The sequence below is a fragment of the Platalea leucorodia genome (assembly GCF_965183815.1).
Source record: "Platalea leucorodia genome assembly, chromosome: 3".
Taxonomy (NCBI): domain Eukaryota; kingdom Metazoa; phylum Chordata; class Aves; order Pelecaniformes; family Threskiornithidae; genus Platalea; species Platalea leucorodia.
In genome coordinates this window covers 122,090,074-122,109,977 of record NC_138825.1, presented here as the reverse complement: position 1 = coordinate 122,109,977, position 19,904 = coordinate 122,090,074, and the positions used below count along the sequence as shown (strand labels likewise).

Genomic DNA, 19,904 nt, shown 5'->3' with positions numbered 1-19,904 from the left:
GCACCTGCCCGAGCGGGGCGCGGGGTCGGAGCCGGGGTGGGGTGGCCCTGCGAGAGGCTCACGGCTCCCACACCCGCTACCTGAAAAATAACGCGCCTGGAAAGGGCTCAAAAGGCAGAGGAGTTTGGAAACGGTCTCACCCAGCGCGTTTCCAGAACATCGCCTTGTTCTTGCGTTTCCCAATTGCTAGCCGTGTTATCACGGCCGATTTCTCTGGGAAAAATGAGTAGAAGTGGTTAAATGAGCTGGCGTTAAAGTGACTGGTGATCGAGATGCAGCTTTGCTTTGAAAATGCGATGGGGGTGTGGATGAGGTTGACTGAGGCGCTCCGGCGTGGGGGGAGCAGCTGGGGTTGCAGAGGTGCCCCTTGCGCGGGGCCTGCTTGCGCAGGTCGCCAGGGTCGGACTGGGTGGAAACAGGAGGAAAAGGGGGTGTCTTCTGGTTCGGTAACGCGGCGTAGCACTCAGAGGCTCTCTAGGTGTGGATCACGGGGATTCTGATTCACAGGGGCTGCAGGGTAAGGAGGAGGAGCTTTCAGAGAACCCTGATTATGATTTAATTGAGCGTTAGATTTGGTTGGTATTATAGTTACTCTTTATAGAGGGACGCGAGAGCTCTTACATTATTGCACTCGCATTGCAGTTTTCGTTTGAACCGTCTGAGCCTTCTCCTACCTTACAGCAATTCAAAGGATGCGGTTGCAGTTCATTAGAATAAGGGAAAGATCTAAACTAAATATTAAACTATTCAGAATATTATTACAATAAGAGTACTTACATGCGATAAAAGGCCAGGAAAAGGATTAGACCGTTTCCCAATCTTTTTGTGTTCATATACATATACATGTCTTATATTTGGGCCCTCTATTTGCATCGCTGACGGGCAGGTATAGATCTGACCGATTTACTGGTGCAGCAGGAGTACGCATTGCCCCTTGCACCCTTCCGCTGTGGGTGCCTCTGCGTTTTCACATGCAGTATGCGACGCATACTTTTGTAAATATGCCGAAGATATATACGCCCTTATTTACTGGTAAATTAATTTGAAACTCAGTTGAAATAATTTTGACCATTTAAAAAAATTTATTTCATTTTTCCAATGTAACTTGCATGCAGCTGTCCAGTGCTTTTAGACCAAAGAAGCTGCATGCGTCATACAGTGAAACACTTGACTGCGATATAACAGAATGGGAATTATCTCTGAAAAGGGAAAAAAAAGACAGATTTGGGCTATAGAAATCTCGGCTAAACAGTAACTTGAAAGTAAAATAGCTCACAGACAACACACTTTTTGAAGTTTTATTGGCAATAAATAAAATGTTGATGATAATGTTTTGAGTGGTGTGTTAAGTGTGTCATAATTCTCTCGCAGAGATCTCTGGTTAAAAAGTACTCTGGATATAGCACTGTTTTAATTTAAAAAAACAGATATAAATCATATGCAGGAGCGGAAGTATGTTATAAACAGTGCTGGGTTTGATTATAATTTTTTGAGCTAATGTTGGCTTAGCATTAGATTTGAATTTTAAGTATTAATATTTACATGCGCTGGGGAGGGAGTCCGTGTTGAGTGTGCTAACTAATAAGATTGTTAACGCAAACTGGTTTTGTGGGGAAGAGTATTAGACAAGTAGCTATTAATACAGCTCTAACCATCTAGTGATGTTCCAGCATAACAGAAATAGATATTGTGCACCCAGGTCCAAATCATATTCACTTCTTAATCTTAATGGCCAGCGGTACTTTATTCGAGTAGACTCGTCAGTATTTGGCCCTCTCTTTCTGTATCTGCCTGGGAGTTTTTACTGAAAGTCATCAAGACCCAAATTGCCACGTTAGATGTTACAAGTGGCTTCTGTATGATGCTGATAGTAGCAAAGAGCCTCAGTGGACCTAAAGGCAGGGAAAAAAAAATAGGGATGTGAAGTCTAAAGCCTCTCCCCAGTAGCACCACAGCAGTTAAGGGTCTGTCAGCATTTCTACTCCAAACCCCAATTTTCAGAGTTTATAACTCAGCTGTTTTAAATAGTTTCAAGCTGAAACCTGCTGTATAAATCGTCAGCCCAGATGTATATTTTGAAACAAAAAGTAGTGCAAATCAGTTATTCTGTTTTAAGTTACAGAACATTAAAATATTTTTAATAGTATCAGATGCTCTTTTGGCAATCTCTGGAAAAGGCGTTCTCACTACGGAAGGTTTTATATTCAGAGGCTGTTTGAATTCAGTCTTTCGCAAGAAAAGTTGTTGAAGTGGTAGATATCAATGTTGGAGAGGAACTATTTAGCATGTACACTAGCTTTTTTTCCAAACAAGCATTTTACTCTGCAGAAAGTCTTAGTACCTGCTGTTGTATAGTAGTTCTGCTTCGTGCTTATAACTTCTGTCTTTAGGGTGCATACTTTGGCCAGTTCAAATCCCACCGGACCGAAACTGGGCAAACAGGTTGCCTAACCAGACGAGAATTGTGTTATGCAAAAAATACATCGTTATTTTCAACTTGTAAGAATTGGTTTGGTTTTATTTTGTGGCTTCATCTGACTTCATGTGCCTTTTTGAGCTTCAGTTAAAAAAAGCACAAAAAGCAAAGTCTATCTTTAATCACCAAAATGTGTAGGTAGTTTAATATGGAAAATAAAGATTTTGAAATAGTAGAGATATTTATGTTTGAAGAATAGGTAAGGAATGCGCACTGTGGCTACTTTTAGTCTTTAATTTTTTACGCAGTCCTTATTCATTTCACAGTGCACTTACAATCCTCTTTCTAAGAATATGTAAATAATTTTGGATTGATACATGGCATAAAATTACCAAATCAGGTGTTATGCCAGCAGGCTTTCAGTAGGTGCAGTTACTTTTTAAAATTCTCAAAACGATGTGTATTTCTCCAGGTTTCAAACTTGTTTTGCAGAGCTTTTTTCTAACCAGGGCTGTTATGTATGTGTGCAACAGTCTTCTGGTATTTCATGGCAAAAAAAGGATGAAATCAGGAAAAGAACAGGCACTTTACTCCTGTTGCGTAGCAGGGGAGCTTAGCATGTAATAGGACGGACTTTTATTAGCCAAAGTTTTTATTTTCACCTCCGATTTCAGTTTGTCTTTTCCTTCGGTCTTTTCCTAGTGAGACGAATAGCGATATTGCATCATACTGCGTCAAAAAGCCGGTGCATGTTAGTTATGATGCCGTTCTTGATTAGGCGCGATCAGCCCGGTGGCTCTGGCAGCGGCACGTGCGGGTTCGGGCTGATGCCTCAGCTGACAAATTGAACTGACATCGTCGAGTGGAGAGGGTAGGGAGGAAACCTCTGAACAGCAACGGGGGATGGGGGGGCCTTTTAAGAGGTTTTGCTGCCTCGCGCCCAGGTGTTGCAAGCTGGACCCGTGTTCGGGAGGCGGGTTGAGACGGAGCCGCGATGCCGCTGCCTGCTCCGTGCTCTGGTTACCTCGAGAGAAGGAGGTGAGCCGAGGCTGCAGTCGTTTCGCTCCCTCTTCCGAGGCCCCTGGCAGACTCGCACTTCCTCCTGCGCTCTCGGCTTCTTTGCATTTCTGGAGTTAATGTGATTTCTTTTTTTTTTTGTTTCGTGAGATATAAAAAGCATAGGTTGCAACTCCCCTGGATGCTAAAGTGCATGACAAGACTGTCCCGCGATAACGTGGTCTATCGCAAACTGGGAAGGGAGTGTTTTATAAGTAGTCTCAAGCCCCATGCTTTAGTGTTTGAGCCAATATCCATTTATTAAGGGTTAGGGTCAGCTCTATAATCTGTTCAGCAGAATATAATTTGTTATTTGATTATTATTTATTATTCCTTACACCTCACTTTGAAGCTGTCAGACTTGGTTGCTGTCAGACCCCGGGCAGCGAGCTAGTGGGACCTCAGATCTTATCCACAACAGTGGTTCCTGTGTTTTTATCTTCAGGGACGTTCATATAATTTTAAAGTAAAATCTTTGCTTGATAGACAGAGACCTCACAGTATTTTGTGGCAAAACTCAGTTTACAGTTTGGGGTGGTATTACCTGGTGTTTTATGGAAAAACAGACACCACCAGGGTAGATCCTTTCTATTCAGCGTTTCAGCTTCACTTGCTTCTTTCTCCTCAATATTTCTTTTAAATAAGACAAGCTATCATTTTCAGTAATATAGTCCGGTTTAGATATTTTCAGAGTTTGTGTACCTTTGTCATTAATTTTTATTGTTTTAGAGAAACATTGTACAGTGCACTGGGCCACACCATGCTCTCCCTATATATTCAGAACTCCTCATTCTTTCCACTTAATTAATATTAAAGTGCAACCTGCAGTTATTAGTTTCAGACAGGATCATTTATGGGAAAGACATTTCAAGCAGGGCTTGTGACAAAATGTAATATATATTTCAGGAGACAGAATAAATTACTCTGAATAATATAAAAAGTCATATCTGACCATGTGAACTGCTAGAAGCTGCAAGGGGACAGGCTTTGTACCTCAAGATTATTTTTTTTCAAGTTAGAGCTCAGCCATGCAGTATTTGTGAATCTCTTTTTGTTATAAATTGATTTCCAGCGTCGGTATTAGTTAACTGGGCAAAAGGAAATTATTTTCTTGATACTTTTGTGGACTTTTCTTACCCCATCTGAAGAAACGTGCATTTTCTTCCTAGTAACTTAGTACTCCTATTTAACTTTATTTTTACTTTAAAAAGTCACGGTGCAGTAACACTGTAGGTATCCCTGGTGTTTTCAAATTAGAAGACAGGAGCTGCCTACTCCGTGGCGTTTATCTAACCAGATGTTGGAGCACTACACAACCACTGAAGCATAAAAGTGAGACTATCAGCTAGTTGAAACATAAGGAGAAATACTTTAATATCTTCTGTTCACCCGTCCTGGAATTTGAGGGAGGTATCAGTGCTAACCACACGCGACTCTTGCAAGCGCTATGAAAATTTACATGCCTGCGAGGAAATACAGCCTTTGTTTTATATTGCATCTGAAGAGCTTGAATTCCAGCCACGAAGTGCTCCATCACCGCAGCGTGTTGGGTGGAGAGCCCTTAGCACCAGAGCTAATGCCCCGGTGCCACTCCTGGGACGGGTAGATGGGGATTTCTCTCTAGTTTGAAGTCTGAGGAGCTCCGGGGTCAGAGTCATGGGTGCAACCAGCAGAGAAGTAGAACCAAATCTGGGTGATATGGCTGCTAATACTGATTTCTAACTTTCCATTTCAAATGCGCTCCCGCGTATAACTTATGGATACGAGCCATGCCTCGTGTTTTCTCGCTGCTCGCTGGTTGCTAAGAACAAAGTTGGCCTTCAGGAAGCATTAAACCATGCACTCTACATAAGGATGTTAGATGTTTCTGAAGAAATGTAACAAAGAAGAAACTCCCTATTAGGCTATGAGAAAGGGAGACAATACAAGATGTTTCTTTGTTTGATGTGGCACTTTGTTCTGTGTTCAGCTAGTACATGACTCTTCACCACAGCGGGCTGGAGAAGCTGCCACAGAGCTTCGTAATGAGCATGGCAGCCTGCAAAGCTGGGATGGAGACACGCGTTTTCAAAGTGTGGCTTCACGAGTTGTGCTTGTCTTCCCCTTTTAACAGGTGGTGGCCTTAGGAGAAGTGCCTGATGGGACCGTGGTCACCGTCATGGCTGGAAACGATGAGAACTACTCTGCAGAGCTGCGAAACGCTTCTGCCGTGATGAAGAACCAGGTGGCCAGGTTTAATGACTTACGATTTGTGGGCAGAAGTGGAAGAGGTAGGCCACTGCATTTTACGTGTCCATAACGAAGTAAAAACAATGTCTAGATGTCAAACTCACTTTGCGATGAAATACTGATCAATCTGTAAATACAACGTTGTCGGCCTTTCATTTGGAGGGATGAATGCATGTTTTATTTGCAAACTTCAGCATTTGTGCAAACCAAGTTAAGAGTTTCTCTTAAGTTTTTCTGCCTCCTCACGTGTCCGTACGTTTTCATGAGAGACAGATTTTGAAAAATGATTCACAGAATTCACCTGCTTCCCTATTTTAATCACACAGCAAAGGTAGAAGGAAATGGGGGTGCTGGTGATCTGAGCTATGTGTAGTCAGAGCGTGTATCTCAGGCCATGGCAATGAGAGATGGAGAATTCCCTTTAGCAGTAGAGCTGCTTCTGAAGTTGTTGTAGAAGACCTATAATTAAGGAGATTTTGCATATCACATGTGCTATAGGTTATATTCTTTAAGGGCTTGCTTACATCTTTAAGGGTTTGCAGCTATTGGTAGAAAGCTTTCTAGTGACTTCCCTGCCCTTTATGATCAAACTGCATATGACCTGCAAAAATAAGCCGTACTTTTCTGTCTAGTAAACTGGTTGACTTTTTATGAATTGCTGGTAAGCTTGGGCTTGAACTAAATTTAACCTTTACTTTAAATGACAGGGTAACTTTCAATTTTTTTTTTTGAAGATGTAGAGTGCTGTCATTGTCTTCCAGCTGTTTAGGAGCTTCCTATAATCTGGGAACTGTGCTGCACTCATAGGAAGCCTTTGTAATCATTGCAAGTTTGCAAGAATTCCTCTTTAAGAGCCTTGTAGCTGCTTTCAAATTTGAGGTAATGATTGAAAGGATAGCTTGAAGGAAGCTGGCACTTCAGTTTTTGCTGCAGGAATCTTCAGAGGGGGTTTGTTGTATCAGTCGTTGATCCAACCTACGTATCTTTTTTTCTTTATGTATTTGAAGTAATTATTCCCTTTTTAAACTAGCCCTGCATGGGGCAAAATAAAGCAATAGAAGCTGAACAACTGTGTTGGGAAATTAGCAATAAAGCTGATTTTACAGTAATATTCTTCAGAAAGCAGTTGTTAAGGAAGGAAACAGTATTTGTCCAAAAAAAAATTAAACATATGACAGAGGCCTAGATAGTCTAAATCAGTCAGCACACTTTTACAATTACAAGTGCTTTGTGAAAGTGATCCCATAAGCATGGCTTACAAAGGCTATTTTTTATTTTAGTGAGCTGGCCAACAATTCTCTTTATCATTTTACAACTTGAAAAGTATTGATAATAAAGAATAACTTGAAATACAGAATAACTATCGCAAAAGTAATGCAACATAAATAGGGAGTTTATTGCCCTTTTGGATAAGGTGTTACCTATCTCTTCCATTTGTCTTGCTTGCTTTAAAAAAACCAGTCTGCTTTGTTATTCTGCTGATGGATTAGGTTTGAAAGTTCTCTGGCTCCATCCCTACTGCTGCCTTGCAGTAAAAGTTCAGTAGTGTATCAGTCTTTCAGCAGTGCTGAAAAAGAACTGAAATGTGATGTACTACCTCTGATCTGTGAATTTCATTTGCAACCTATGATATATACTTTTTATTAAAGCATAGGAAATGAAATAGGGGGCCTAAAGCCTCAGTAAATACGGCTACAGACCCATACAAACACAAACCTCCTAAAATTTGGTTCCAGTAGTTTAATTTATATTTGCATCTAGCAGACTTGGAATAGACTTTTTCTCTGATCAATCTGGGTAGAATCTATGGAAAAGCGATAGTGTACTTTTCAAATCCTCAACATATTTATTTAAGAGACTTCAAAGAAAAACAAAGGGTGTGCACTGTTTTACTATATTGGCTTTCTGAGTTTTGGCTAGTTTCCCAAATAGCAATTTTTATATTTAAAAAAAAAAAAAAAAGGAAGAAAAAAGACAGACTTAACTGCTTGCAGACTTTTCACGCATGGAAGATGAAGAAAGCTTCTTTTGATGAAGTGTAATTATGTCCAAACAGAGCTGACCCCCTCCCCCTATATTTCTTATGATCTTAACGGAAGAAAGTAGGGCTTTTCCTTTGAAGCAGCCGGGACTCGGTGGAGGATCTGAAATGCTGCATTCTGCTGCCAGAGGCAGGATGGAGAAATTGGTCCAGACTTGTCTTCCAGACTTAGAACAGAGAGGGGGAGAGAGAGAGGGAGAGAAGGAGAAAGAGTTATCATTAATGATAGATTTTTAGAACTCTGCTTAAAATAGCAGGGAAAGAAAGCAGTAGTTGCAAACAGAAGTGAGAAAGTTCCTTACGTAGACAAATACCGGTAGATACAGGTCTTGAAGTAGGACAGGAAAAATAAACTAATGAAGAAATAATTTTTCAGTGGCGAGAAACTAATCCACACCTGTTCCTGACTTTAGATTTACATCTTTCTAAACAGCTTTCTCTTTGATCTCTGTATCTCTAAATTTGATTGTGAAGTCTGAATCATCAGCTTACCACTTCGCCTCCTCTCCCACGTTTTTTCTTCCTTCCCATGGCTCAATGGAGAAACTTGATTTTTATACATATTAATGTTGCTTGCCTGACAGAAGCTTCACGTTTCTGTTTGTATAATTTCTCTTAAACACCTTTTCTGGATTCATAAGAATAAGTAACCGGGGCGCTTTATGTGAATGCAGAAGTTGTTTGTATGTGGTTTTCAGGCGGTAGCTCGCTTTTACAAGCCCCGATCCACAGCTTAGAGAAGAAAGAATTCCTGTCTTCAATAAGCAAAGGATCATAACCTTAATTTTGTTGTGTCCTGATACTTTAATCACATTAGCATCTAACTGAAAAAATATGCAACACACACAAGCTGCCGAGTCTCCTTTCAAGCTAATTTCTGGGGTTTGCCTTGTGCTTCAGCATATGTCCATCTCGTCCTCCTCTGTGTCAGCTCGGCTCACATGTGTGAATAACAAAGAATGCACAGTTTAGACACACTGAAGCAATAGTGCCAGATGACTGCTTGGCTGGGGAATTTAATAAAAGAGAACTACAATTAGTCTTTAGCCTCTAAAAGTGGATAGTTGAAATGACTGAGGGCAATAAAGAAAGGTGATAAAAAGTGCATTAAAGGATTTCGTAGCTGAGGAGGGATATCTGTGAAATATCTGTGGAAGGCATAAGCATCACTGAAACAGGGGACCTTAGAAATTTATTTTCTTCTTCATCCTGTAATATGTAAATCATCTCTTGAAAGCTCTGGAACCTGAGTGTGCTGGCAGGGCCGCGCGGCTCCCCGCGATGAAGTGATGTGTTGTTCACTGGGTGCGAGGGGGCTTCGCCAGTGTTACTTCGTTAATGCTTCGGTTTGCTAGAATCTCAGTTCGGGAACAAAACCAGTTTCCCTTTCAAATTAGATGCCTACCTGTTCGGCTTAGGCTGGCTGAGAGGTGATAATTTAGAAGCGCTCATAGGCGAGGTCAAAACGTAGCTCTTAGATATGAAGGAATGCATTTTTTTTCTGGCCACTGTATCCTGTTGAGATACATTTAGTGCAGAAAATCACACAGACGTGATTTTACAGGGTCTTACAAACAGTATATTTTGTTGGGTTAATTTTTAGTCATGATAGACTTTGATACTGATTTGGCACATAAATGCAACGGTAGCATCGGAAGGCCAAATTCTTCATTCAAAGGTATGCGGAAAATCCCTTTCGTATCTTTGTTACCAATAATATTCTACCCACTCCATATGGGTGTCTGTGATCAGAATGGCATCATCACACCATTTCACAGTCAGAACTTTTTGATGTGACAGGCTGGCGCTGAAGGAGGCCTTAAACCTGTCCCTGGTGAATTTATATATATATCCAAGCAATAGGCTGAGTTCCTACTTGGGGAGGGATAAAAAGCACAGGCTCTTTGCAGCCCTAAACAGGCAGGCGTGGAGGCACCGTGTGCTTCAGCAGGGCTCTCGCTGGGTGTCCGAAGGCTGCCTGGCACACGCTGTACGCTGGCAGGACACACACTTTACCTCTGGGGACGGCGGGTGGGCAGGACGGGACAAAGACTGGACGTCCTACATACACCTAACTCTCCTCCTGTGATGGTCACTCTCAAAAGATTTGAGAAATAATCCCTTTCCCAATGAAACTGGGGAAAGCCACCTTCAGCCATGCATCTCCACTGAGGCAAAATTCAGCCTCCGGAGATTTTTGCACCTTTGCCGAGGTCTTGATCTCCCCTCTAACCTGCATCTCTCGGAGAGGTGGGCAGAGCTGGCGCGCAGCTACGCCTGGAAAATCATTTTCCTCTAAATGACAGTTATATTTCCTTAAAAAAAAAATCCGTGTCACATTTTAGTTCGTAAAAAATATAGCCGAGACAGTTTGAAGTTGCACTCCTGATAATAAATGATGCATGTCTCAGGCAGGTTTGGGGGATATACAACTTGGACCAGAAAGAAAGACCAATTACTAGGTTTGACAGCCAAAGCTCTGTTCTGTATTATGCCTTATATATAAGCTGTTCTATATTAGGCTCGAAAAAACTGCATTAAGTTTGTGCTGTTACATATCGTTTAAGATTTGTGCCTTGATTGAATGCCTTCAGAGTTCAGCAAGAGGAAAAGCCCTAGCAACAAAAATGCACGTATACACATGGGGGGTGAGGGGGGGGGGAAGAGAGTTTTAAGTGTCTGGTAAAGTAGCAGCTTAAATGAGCATGAAGGCCGAAGATTGCTGACTGTTTTATTGAGTCACTGTTGTACGCCCACCTTTTCCTGTCTTGAAACAGTTTTCAGTTTTGACTATCTGACATGACTAACCGTTGCATATCTAACAGATTACAACTGTCAGTGAGTCTCCCGAACGGGGGCCAGGGCCTTGTGAGAATGTGAGCTCAGACGCAGGCAGCTCCCTTTATTTATTTCTTTTTAACGTTTTCATTCAGCTAAAGGCTGCGGATGATCTTGTGCAATCTCTGCGTGAATTCACACTTTGAAAAAATAATAAAAAAAAAAAAGCAGGCTTACGATAGCAATGTACGTGCACACAGCAGTTTCTCACCCTCACGGGAAAGTTGGGGGCTTTCTTAGTATTTCATAGATGGAATATATGTAGGGAAAAAAAGTCTGTTCCAGTAATAATGATATCATCATTTTACTCCTGGCGTATGAAGGACAGGAGACACTGATTCCCTGTTAAAATGACTCCCAGGAGGAAAATATATTCTTTCCTCATCTTATTGTAGTCAAGTCAAACAAATGAAATGATAAAACCGTGTGAAGTAAATAACATGTGGCCACATTCTGCTCCCTGTCACACAGCTGCAAAACTGGAGTAAATTTTTAAATTATCTGACTTGCTTTGGATTTACACCACTTTCAATAGAGCAAAGAATTTGGCTTGTCCTCAGCACTGAATCAGTTTTGTTCTGTCATTGTATGATGACCCATTATTAAATAAGGAACATTTAGATTGTCAACACATGGACATATTCTTGACACAGAGTAAAACTGAAGGGGAGGAAAACTCCTATGGTCAGTTATGTTTTTAATTTTCACGATTGTGGTAACAACAGGGAATAATTTTAAACGTCTCTTGATTCTTTACTGAACATGCATGTGACTGTTTTCATGTTGTAATCACTCATTCCTTGTTGTTTTTTTCCCTTTGTAGGGAAGAGCTTTACTTTGACAATAACTGTCCTGACAAATCCCCCCCAAGTCGCCACATACCACAGAGCTATAAAGGTTACAGTGGATGGGCCAAGGGAGCCAAGAAGTGAGTATTATATTCTTATTTTTGCACTTACGTCTGGTTAATTTTGTTTAACAGAGACCGATAAATGAAATATATATCTGTGTCAAACATTGGTTCTTGCTCAGCAAAATATGTAAGCGCATGCTTAATTTGGAGTCTATTGGACCACACACATACTTGCATTAAACACACACTTAAGTGCTTGGCTGGATTTGGGCAATCACGAACCTGATTCTCATTCACATCAAGGTCTTGATACATTATCTGCCAGTGTAAATGAGAACTAAACCCACTGTATTTATATATAATCTGATTTAGGCATAATCGATACAATCCTGCAACATGCTGAATTCCCTAAACTCCCGTAAGCTTCCGACTAAAGACATTCAGAACAAAATAGGAGACTGATCTTTCAGGATCAGTCCTAGTGCAGAGAGAAAATATATAATATAGTGCCTTTTTGTTTGCCCTTAAATTCTTTTGCCATCAGATAATTAATGCACCTGGTTAATCTCATCATACATGAAATTGGTTTTCGGCTATGGACTCATCATAGACCCCGGGGGCCAAAGAAAGATAAAAAAACAGTATATCAACAGCGTGGTCTTTGTTTCTTATTTGTGCACAGAACATATATTTTATTTAAATCTAGTCCAGCAGATTTTCGCTCAGCATGTTTACCTCATAGCAATGCACTTCCTAACTTACTAAGAATCTATTTGCAATGATCACTGGCTATATTTTTATGACAGTTGTGTTTTGTCATGTTCTAACAGTTTTATGGGTAGCACTTATTTTTAGATACAGTCAAGTCTGGTTAATCCATCATGATTTATACGGCTGTCTCTGTCTAGCACATTTAGCTGGTAACCACTCTCACATCGTATGGGTATCACTGATGAGCCGGTTCTGGAGTTTTTTCTTAATCTAACTAGAACGACTCTTTCTAAATTGATTGGATTAACCAGGTATAGCTGTATTTAAATTAAGTTTAGAGATTAAGAATTACTTGATAAATAACCACATTAAAACAAATCCCTCTAATGGAAGCATCTCAGATAATTGTATGTGCCTTTGATCTGCACATACAAATGAGACCTTTAAGGAGCTTTCATGGAGGTTTTGTTTAAAATACCACAAAGACAGAAGAAGTAGAAAGGCAGTTAAGTGTTTCTCGTGCTAATACATGCTGCGGTGTCACCTCCTCTTACACTGAGAGATGGGAACCGAAATGCCTTCGGTGAGAACAGTCCAGGCTGTAGAGTTTCACCTTGAATAAGAGATAAAAAAAGCAAGTAGCTATGGATAAATTTCATTGCGTAGATACTTGCGTTCCTACCTGCTCACAGCTGAGGCGTCCGTCTGTTACAGCGAGGGGATTTTTGTTCTGCCTTCTCTCCCGAGCTGAATCAGTTCCCATTTTTAATTTTCACCTGCGGCTGGTGCTCCGTGTAGCTTCCTTGGAGACACTGGGCAAACTGCGTTCATGGAGTAAAAACCAGGGAATATGTTATATATCATTTAGCCATTGCTATTTGGAGGCTGCTTCCATGTATGTATTGAGGCATCCGCAAAAGAGGAAATCTCCCAGCAGAGGACACAACCGCCGTGAAAGAGCAGAGCGGGTTGAAAATGATGCGGAGAATAGCGTGGACTGCCCTGCGTAGCACAGAAAGGGAACCTGCTTGCATTGGGGCTAACCATTTTGGTAATAGGTGGATTAAAAGTGAGGCTATGTTCATATAACTTAATAAGATTTCCAAGTTCTGCTGAAGTTTTTTAGTTTAGACCTGAAAGGCCTCTGTACGGGATACCTGTCTGCTGTTCTTACTGAACAGCTGAACCTAGGAATGCTCAGTAACTTATAGCATAGATGGAGTTATTGTGTCTTTCTTTATGTTTGTTTTTTTTTTTTAAGAAAGCCAAATTTGAGCTTGAATGTCCGTTTGAATATTAATATTTTGGCTAAATACTTAGTGAAGCTCTACTCTGGCATCAGTTCGGTTCTGCAAGTTCTGTTATTGCAATCTGATACTTTCAAGGCTATGACACCTCCAGAACAACTAGTTAGTAAACTTGAATTTTCAGGGAAAGAGTAGCTCCAGTGAGCTGTGGGAGTTTCACTGAAGTTCTGCTTCCTGCTGAGAGCCCCTGCACTCGTGTAGATTTATTACTGTTTGGTAGTAACTGTGCAAGAAGTGTATCTGGCGTTTACGTTGCATAAGGAAAGTTAGGTGGTTGGGGGCAATAAGGAATTCGAGTCAATGAGCGGCTCAGATAGAAAATGTGTTTTTCTTAACGAACTATGTATCAGCAAATAGTGCCCTTCTCTGCCAGGATCTGTATTTCACACTTCGACATCCCAAGCATGTTATCCTAGTTTTCCTCTTTCTGGCAGCTCAACCAGAGCTGTCACATCACAAACAACTTTTTTCTTAATATACACATCTGGCGTTGGCAGTTGGACCAACTTCATAAGAGCACATGATCATCATTCATTACGAGATTAAAAAGTACCCCATGGCATCATTGATGTTTTTTAACTTTGATCTTTTGCAGTTGTGATTCATCTCAGTTATAAAACTTCCCTTTAAAGGAACACAACCGATGACTTATTAGAACCTTCATTCTAAGTAGCGTAAACATAAAATTATGCACATCTTTACAAAATGTCATTTACTTTGTTGCCAGCTTATCATTTTAAGACATGACATCATGCTTTAGATAGTGAATTTGTAAGGCTTGTTTATAGGCAAGGCACTCTGACCTTCTGTTGGCAAGTTGACTGGAGCTGCGTGCTTTCCAGCAGCAGTAGGAGCAGCAGCAATACCATGACAGATATCACAATCATTCAGAGCTTGACTTTAAGAGTGCTGAAGAGTCACGGCACGCAGTGACTCCGGTTAGTGTTTTGGATGCTCAGCACTTCAGAAAGTCAGGTTCTTAAATGTAAGTGCCATTTAGTCGTATTAAACATATGCTTGTAGAAGCTTGCTGCCTTGCCTCTCTGTTATTATTTTAAAATATTTTAATAGAGACAGTGATGTCAGGTTGCTCTGTTAGGAAAACCTGCCCATTTCTATATGAGGAAAGGTCTTCTGATGATTTGTCCTTGGAAAAGATTTATTTATTTTTAATTATCTAGTTCAGCCTATCTAGATTACCATCCGAGGACATCTACTGTGTTGCACAGTCTTTGTGCTGGATTGAGACAGCGCATTGCACTGAGTGACGGAGTCTAGAGACGGGGTTGTATAAGATCTTTGGGAATCATTGGGAAATCCTGCAGATATTTTTCTCTCCTCATATCCAGGATAAAACCTCTGCCATATGCACGTCTTAGCCAGCAGAGCTGCCTTCCAGCTGGGAGGGCTGAAAGAAGTTTTCTGGAGAAATAAGTTGCCATGAGGTCATAACTGACTGACGGATAGTAAGAGATTACTGTAAAGGAATTAAAAGAAGAAAAAAACAGAACAAAACCCTCCAAACCTTTACCTAAGCCCCCCCTTAATGCCTTTGCCTTCCCTCGTTACGAATACAGAAATAATGATTTGCCCTTCCATAGTGGTACCTTTAGAATAGGAGACGTCCTCCTTTCTGGCTGCTTTTGGTAGAAACCCAGTCAGGAGGGAAATCAGGAGGAAGGAGGGAGGAGAAGTCTATATATTTTTATATTTTGCCTGGCTTCCAAAGACTTTAGTTCATCTCTAATTAAAGGTAGTCTCCTAAGTCACCGACCACAATTTTCTCTATCAGCTTGAATGGAAAAGTGGTTGTGAGCTTTGAACTGAAACGTTTCGGTAGGAGAAAAACTGCCGTATTTCATTCAGCTCCTGAATATTTCTCTGCTGCTGCAGCTTGCAAGGTACACACGTGATGAAAGGTATGAGCAAACATCGCCTTTTTGTCTGTGCACGCTGCAGAAGCCAGCGAAAGCCAGCGAGAGGTTCTGCTCAGCCTTTGTATTAACTGTTTGGCCGACCTGGCTTATAAAACGCAGATAAGTGATTGAGATTTTTGAGATTCCTCGACTTAAAACCATAACAGTTTTTAGGAAGTTCTCCCTCTTTTCTTTCACAGGCGGAGGGTGGAGGGATAAGTCTGGGGCTAGTGGAATGTGCTTTGGAGTAGAACAGCTTTAAATCTTTCGGTATTTTTTTTTTAAATTTTTTTTCTCTTTTTTTTTTCCTTTTTTTTTCCTTTTTTTTTTTTTTTTTTGTTGACTGCCTGTCAGGAGCTGGGCTGGTGGCCAAGCAGGAAATGACACATCGAGAGGCATTTGTGTTGTGCAACATTTTGTGGAACTGATGCAAGGATACATTGTCTGTTTACGCATTCCTCTGCTAACAGCCTGCATGGCAGTAATTTTATTCAGGGACACATGGCATGCTACAGCAAGGAGCTAGATCCTTAACATCTCTTTATGCAGAATTATCACAGCAGTTAAAACACGCTGTGTGTCCCCCGTTTAGAATATTCTCTGGCCTGCCTTCAAAAACCACTCTACCAGCCCCCTTCCTTCCCAAGAATATATTGATTTGACTGTGGTTTTTTGCACTGCGGTAAATTGGGGCAGTGCAGAGAGAGAGAGTTTGCAGATCAAGAGGAGATTTTACAGGCAGGTCCCACTTTGTGCATCTACCTCAGACTGTAAATGTAGCGTCACGGTTTTTTCTAGCGATGCGTTGCACGCTGAACACGGAAGTTTGCATCTGCGTGCTTCTTGGCACGGCGAGGAGGTTTTTAATTAAAGTCAACGCTAAATACCCTGAGATACGATGAGTGAGTCCTGGGTTTTCAGCCAAACCGAAGTTAGAAAATCTGTGACTTGCTCTGGTGTCTCTCAGAGTGACAAATCTCTACTGAGATCGGCTGGGTTATTCCGGATTTCTCCCAGCATAAGTGGGAGCAGAGGAAGGCAGAGTGGGCGGTCTGGTGGTTTGCAAGTTGCTCTAAATGACTTTGTAAAGCTTAACGTTTGCGTTATAATGCTCCTTTGTAAGAAACGAGGCAAAATGTGATTATACAGCCAAAGAAATGCTCAGCGTGGTTATGCTATGGGGTTTAGGTTCTTTTCTGTGACTGTCGTTGGCCTGTTTGAGCATGGCCACAGTCCACTTCCAGGCTGGGACCTGACCTCCTGTGCTCAGGCCCCCAGTAAGGAGCTGTAGTGTTTCTGATTTCAGTGGTACAACACCAGATCCTTTTTGCAGTGTCAAATGCAAGACATCATAGTTTCACTCACTATCATTTGGTGCTGGTTTATTTTTGCAAATGTGTAATTTCACAAAACTGTACTAGTTGGGGACCGGAGCTCCTGAGCATTCCCAGAGGCTGTAAGAAACTGGTGGGATGATTCAAGTGTTCCTGGACAAAGGTGCCAGCCATTATATATGCCAGTGGTTTAGGTTTATGTTTGAGATGGGTGTGTAACCCACAAAGCAAGGCTGCTTACAGTTAGCCCAGCCACGATGCATGCCTCTGGAACAAGGGGACCAGGAGGCTGTCGGCAGGGCTAGCTGCATCCCAAGGACCAGTCAATTCTTGTTTTTTCCCCTGCGGCTAGAGAGGGGCTGGTGCATAAAAACCCATCGTCTGAGGAATAGACTATGAGAGCAAAAATAATTTCTTTTCCGATGATCGTAACTTTTATCTGCTGGTGTAGGGCACAGGGTAAGATGAAAGCGAAACCTACTTAGTTCACTCATGGCTCGAATTCATACGCCGCAGTTCTGAAATCTCAGTGATCTACGTGGCACTGTCTGACTCTCTCTATAGGAGGACATTGCTGCCCAGGGAGGTGACAGAGTGACCATGTTACAGTGAGAGGGAAAAGACCTTTAGAAGATTATGTAAAACAAATGGGCAAGTCTGAGCATAAAACCATTCCCTAAGATGTCCTCACCAAGAGTAATGCAGTCTTGGTTTGTATTTGTCAACGGAACAGATTGTTTCTGTTCCATTGTAGAGCAAACACTGCTTCCAAACAGTCCATTCCTAGTACATTTGGCATGTAAGATGACCGTCACGGTGTTTTTTTTGATATTGCAGCTATTGCTGTTTGTATTCAAAATGTCTCTCCAAGCCACAAATAAAATCATGGCCCCTCTGCATAGTTGTGCTGCGTAGTCGTGTGATAAGAGAGTTTTGTCCTGAATAGCCTACAGTCTCCATTAAAAATACAGATGGAAAAAGGGTTTATAATGAAACGGATGAAGTCAACGGTGGAAGTGAGTTCATTCTGTACCTCCATACAGCACAACTATGAGGAAGGGAAAAGTGAAGGCCATTTTTATAAGTCTGTGACTCTACTCCATGTAGGTACTGTGGAGGAAGATGGTATAAAAAAAGGCATTAGAGTAGCTGTTCCCAGACCATTTTGTCCCATACTTTCCTCCCAAGAGAACTCTTGTACATCTTCACTTTTGAAATGCATTTAGCTTGTTGCTACTTAATATCAGCATTTTTTTTCTCATACTTCAGTGTAGCACCTCTTATACCTCTCCCTCCACTTCCCAGAGTGGATTGGGAAGTAGGGAACAAGGGAAATGTGTTTGGGAGACGCTGCATCAGAGTAGTGTAAGCAGAGTACTTATGTAGTTCTTCCTTGCTGGCAATCCCAAATTTCTTTATGAGGTTTTAATAAAATTTATTTTTATTCTCCATGTAAACTTCATTGTCCACTGAAACGTGGTCATCCCAGACGTGAAACACAGATGCTGATTTAACCAGACAAGGAATGCAGAAGAGGAAATGAGGAGGAATATCATACTTAATTGAAACTTCAGGGGAAGAAACTTAGCAATGATCTCATGCTGCAGTATGTTTGGGACACCGGAAACCTTACTCTTATGAAGAACTGAGTTCCTTCATGCATGTGTCTGCTCAGATCCCCTGTTACATATCTCATCTACAGTAGACCAGCTTACTCAGCACAATAGTGGCTCACTGTTGACTGAGGGTGGCTTTCAGCTCTCCAAAAATTAGATGTGTAGGGTAGATTTCCTCTGAAGTGAATGAAGAGACACAGACACTTGCAGAGAGTGATTCATCCCACCTACCTTAACGCCTATCTAAGAGTGCAATGAATTGCCCTTTAGAGTGATCCATCCCTTTCTATTGACTGTAAATGGAGGCTAGATGACTAGCCTAGGCTAGGTACCCTGTTTTTGAGATGGCCGAAATCAGATGAGATTATGCGATTTTATAGTCCTAAGGTGTCCCTAATGACTGCTGTGAAATTCAGACAACCTGAGTTAGCTCAGGTAGCGATAGCAGTACAGTCACAGGCGACATGGAGCTCAGCATGGGTTAACCGTTTGCCCAGCTTCTGCGGTGGATGCTTTGTCTTCTGTTGAACCATGAACAGCCCATGCTACGTTTCTGACAATGTAAAGAATTGTTTAAAGCTGACTTTGAAGTGTCTATACAGCTGCCATAATGAGTGCAATACAGACCTACCTTAAAAAATGATGCTATCTACTGTGGCATCATTATCACCTCTTGCAGGATTTTGGTAGTCAAGTACTGCTCAGGTCCTACTCAGCTTGGCTTAGTGTGAACTGCTGAGATGAAAACTCAGGTTATTTAGCTGTAGGCATAGTATTCGATAAGATTCTCATGCTAACTAAAATATTGCAGCTGCATAAGAAACAATATAAAGGTGGTAATACACTTTATAGGTGTTACCTATAAGTGGAGAATACTGGGGAACACATTTAAAGATTTTCCTAACACTGGGAAATACTCTGTTTCCAATGTTCCTGCTTCACATCAGAACATACTAGTTGTTCCTTCCTTATCCAAACTTAACATGCTGCCCATTCTCCTTTGGTTCTGAGATGTAATCTTTCCCACAGCGTGGGAAGGCAAACCCTTTCACCTGATTATTGCCGGCATAAATGTGTTTTGCTTCCATCGCTCTTCAAACTCTTGTACGTGCATTTTATGAACTTTACTCCCACTTTATATTACCCTGCTTCTTTAGTAGCCCTGCTAATTTACATTCAGGATGCCAAACAAGTATTAATCAGGGTGCTTACAAGTGTAGAATCTGCTTCCTGCCTGTCTGTAATCCATGTGAGTAATGCCAATTAGTTGTCTGCTTCCTTAAATCTTCATACACTTTCTCATTCTTGCATTCCCGCAGTAGTAGACACGGTCTTAAATGTCACGTGCAGTTGGAGGCAGTTGGCGGTGTTTTGTTTCCTTGCTCTTAGAGCTCAACAGGAAAATCATCACCTCCACAGGCAACACAGAAGTGCGCTGTGGAAGAAATGCATGAGTCCAGCTCTTGTATTTGCAGTTTAATTTGTTAGAAACAGGGATCTAGCTCATTATATTCCAGAGTATCTCTTCACATGTCGTGAGACGGGTAGACAATTATATACAGCAGTTACACATCGGTGCAGCATCTT

General features: G+C 41.4%; 1 protein-coding gene across 3 annotated transcripts in view; it reads left to right on the top strand.

Moving 5' to 3' along the window:
- The window catches only part of RUNX2 (RUNX family transcription factor 2), a gene marked incomplete at both ends in the record, with an annotated part of 222,061 nt that overhangs the window by 64,346 nt on the left and 137,811 nt on the right, over nt 1–19,904 (top strand). For all 3 annotated transcript variants that reach the window (XM_082307712.1, XM_082307714.1, XM_082307713.1), the window contains 2 exons: nt 5,586–5,742; nt 11,404–11,508. In XM_082307712.1, the coding sequence (XP_082163838.1) occupies nt 5,586–5,742; nt 11,404–11,508 (262 nt within the window). The remainder of the gene's footprint in view (nt 1–5,585; nt 5,743–11,403; nt 11,509–19,904) is intronic.